This window comes from Argiope bruennichi, chromosome X2 (assembly GCF_947563725.1).
Source record: "Argiope bruennichi chromosome X2, qqArgBrue1.1, whole genome shotgun sequence".
NCBI classification, from domain to species: domain Eukaryota; kingdom Metazoa; phylum Arthropoda; class Arachnida; order Araneae; family Araneidae; genus Argiope; species Argiope bruennichi.
This window is the reverse complement of record NC_079163.1, coordinates 109,819,277-109,822,742: the sequence shown is the minus strand read 5'-3', so window position 1 is coordinate 109,822,742 and position 3,466 is coordinate 109,819,277. Positions and strand designations below refer to the sequence as shown.

At 32.9% G+C, this 3,466-nt stretch overlaps 1 protein-coding gene across 1 annotated transcript; it reads right to left on the bottom strand.

The window, feature by feature from the left end:
- Positions 1–408: 408 nt before the first annotated feature.
- LOC129960458 (probable ATP-dependent RNA helicase DDX43) lies at positions 409–2,985 on the bottom strand. The gene has a single exon (XM_056073907.1). It carries the CDS (start codon positions 2,968–2,970, stop codon positions 874–876), a length of 2,097 nt encoding a protein of 698 aa, XP_055929882.1. The 5' UTR covers positions 2,971–2,985; the 3' UTR covers positions 409–873.
- Between the last annotated feature and the right edge of the window lie 481 nt (positions 2,986–3,466).

Below are 3,466 nucleotides of genomic sequence, written 5' to 3'. Positions count from 1 at the left end.
CACTCTGCAGAGCCCCAAATGACTTTGAAAGAGAAATACTTACCTTCTTTTCAAATAAAATTTTTATTTTAAAAGGTTAGCTTGAGATTTCATGTATCCATAATTTAAAGATCAGCAAGTATTTACAAGCAAAATGTGATACATAAACTAAATAGCATAAAAGACATGCAAAACTGTATAAACATTAAAAAAATATTAAAAAAGCGAATATTTATCATAAACAACTGAAATAAAATTTAATAATAATAATAAAAAATTTAAAAAAAGGTAAGTGCAGGACATAAAATGCAGAGAAATATATATATATATATATATATAAAGTTATTTCACAGTTATATTCAAACACTTAGCAGTTATTTTTACAAATATTTCACAAGGAAAATTTTGCTTTAAAAAAAATTACTTGCATAAAAAAACTCTAATTTAAAAAATTGTCTGGATAACTAATTGCTTTTTATTTTTTTATATGCAAGTATAAATGAAAGACTTTTTATATCTTATATCTGCTCTAATATTTACTATTTCATTCATTTCATATATCAAAATAAATAATAAATCAAAGGAAGGAATAAGCATTTACTTTCACACAAATATCTTTTAATGCTAATAATATATGTTCCTGTTAAGCAATAGAATCCTTGAAACACAATTCTCCTGTGTTAATGAAATCTATTGAGAATAGCATATGTTTAGTAGTTCCAATCAAGATATGAGATTAGGAACATAGTTATTTCCTAATATGTCCCACAATTTGTTGATAAAAAGTCCTGATGAAAAATGTTTTTTATTTATATAAATAAAAAATGGGACCTGTATATTCAATAACAGATTAACCAAGCAGATATTCATACAAAAATGACTGTATACATTCTTCTACAGAAAAGATAGCAGCATTAAACAGGGAAATAGATCAAAAGTGCCACATCGAAACTTACAAGCCTCAGCAATTTCTGCTTTTTTTTTACGTTTCCAAGCTTTGTAATGATCAGCCATTCCATACAATTTTTGAGGGACTGACTGGTTAGCCTCTTTAAGGATTTTTATGAAGTTCTCAGCATGCATCCAATCTTGTTGAGTAAATATAGATATTGCAGTTCCAGTTTGTCCAGCACGACCAGTTCGGCCTACACGATGAACATAATCTTCAATTTTCTGTGGGAAATACATATTAAATACATGTGTTATGCCTTTAATATCAAACCCTCTGGAAGCTACATCAGTAGCAATCAAAATTTTAACATATCCAGTTTTTATGTCATTGAGGGCTTGTTCTCGGTCCACCTGTTCTCTGTCTCCATGAATTGATTGCACTTTAACTCCTCGCAATATTAAATCACTTGATAAATCATCAGCAACAGCTTTTTGATTAACAAACACAATGACTTTTTCATCATCTTTCATAGAAGCCAAAAAATGTTCTAATATTGCTCGTCTATCCTCATCTTCAGCAAATATGACATGTTGGGTAACTGAGTGTACAGCAGCTAAATCAGAACAACCAACATTTACTTCAATTGGTTTTGTCATGTATCTAGCAGCTAATTTTTCAATTTCCTTATTCCAAGTAGTACTGGTCATTATGATTTGTCGATCTGGACGAATACCAAGAAAAATTTTAAATATCTCATATTCAAAACCCATATTTAACATATGATCAGCTTCATCCAGAACAACATAAGTGACACCAAAAACATCTATGATTTTGTTGTTAACAAGATCATTCAATTGTCTTGGAGTTGCTATGACAATATCCACATCTTTGGTTACAACATTAACTTGGTCCCTTCTGCTGCCGCCACCACCACCATAAATGCATACACTTGTAATATTACAATAGGAATATTTTTTAGCTTCAACTTCGATTTGTTGAGCTAATTCTTGTGTTGGAGCTAAAATAACACAGCTCGGCCCAACACGTTCTTCTTGGAAGGTAGTTTGTCCAGCTATATGGATGAGCGCTGGAAGCAAGAATGCTATAGTCTTTCCAGTACCAGTTTGGGAAATGCCAACCAGATCATAACCACTCATAATAATTGGCCAAGCCTGACTCTGAATAGGAGATGGTTTCGAAAAACCTTGTTTTTTCAGTTTTTCCAATAATTCAGGATAATGCTGGAAGGCTTGCACAAATGTAGTTATAGGATTAGGAATAGGTTTCTTATCATTAATATCTACATTCATCACAATCATGCGGTTCTTTTCACATCTAAATTGATATATTTCATGTTTAGTCATTGCTGCTACAACTGGATCTTCTTTGTAAAAATTATTTTTTAATTTTGGAAGCGCTGCAAGTTGTTTTTTGCGTTGTTCCTCATAGTTTTTATTCAACTCGTCCCAGTCAATGATTGAGTTGATTTCATTTTCTTTAACTTTATTAGTAAAAGATGATGTATTTCCAGAATTATCAAATTTACATAAGTTTTTATTTGTTGACATATTGCCAAAATCCACGGTTAATTCTTCTATCAGCGTTTTAGCCATTTGACGAGCTTCAGACGATCCTGTAAGACGAATTGATGTAGATCCATCTACATCGCTATTTTGAAGGATTTTAATACGTGCGCCACTTTCATTTTGTAATTTCTGTATTTTTGAGCCACCACGACCAATGACTCTCCCTGTATATTTTGAATGAATCTGAATTTCGGAAGATTCTTCTTTTGATCGCCACTTTCTCTCGTTACGACCGCCTCGCGAAGATTCTTCATTTGCTCGCCAATTTCTCACGTTATGACCGCCTCGTGAAAATGTTCTTCCTCTATAAGAAAAATCTTTATCACTGTTCCTAGGTCTGCCTTCTCTGAAGTTATTACTGGCACCATTGGCGGAATATTCCTTATTATATGAGTTGGAATTATAATTTCTGCCTGGAGGTGCATCATTCAGTCTTGTATTGGGTTGTTCATTCCTGGAAATTCCAGGTTGTGGAGACAAAAACTCTTCACCGTCATCCCAATATTCTTCCATTTTTTTTATTGAAAATTTATGTAAACTTAATTTTTTGATTTAATGTAAAATTGTTCATTAAGCTAAATTATTTTTAATTTCAATCACATGTGAAAAGCAAATATCAATTCTTGGCTGTTGCAAAGATTACCGGCAGAGCTGACAGTTGAGACTCGCCAACCAGATGACGCTTGAATCCTCCTCTACTAGTCCAAGGAGGGGGGAAGGAGCACTAGAAGCGAGGGGAGAGGGAAGAAGCTCTAGAGGGCGGGTTTCATTCTGGTAGTGATGGAAATGGGGGAAAAACGCAGTACATTTATGGTTGTTTGAAGAAAAGCTTTTTGCGTCAAAAAGTGAACATTTATTTACACGCCAAGAATGAAGAGCAATTTTTTAATGCATTGTGTGAGCGACTGTCGGTTCTAGAGAGTAATGATTCCACGAAGGCAGAAGACCTTATTTATGCGCGCTCTTTCTTGCTTAATAAAATGATTAATACCGTGATATGATTTATTTA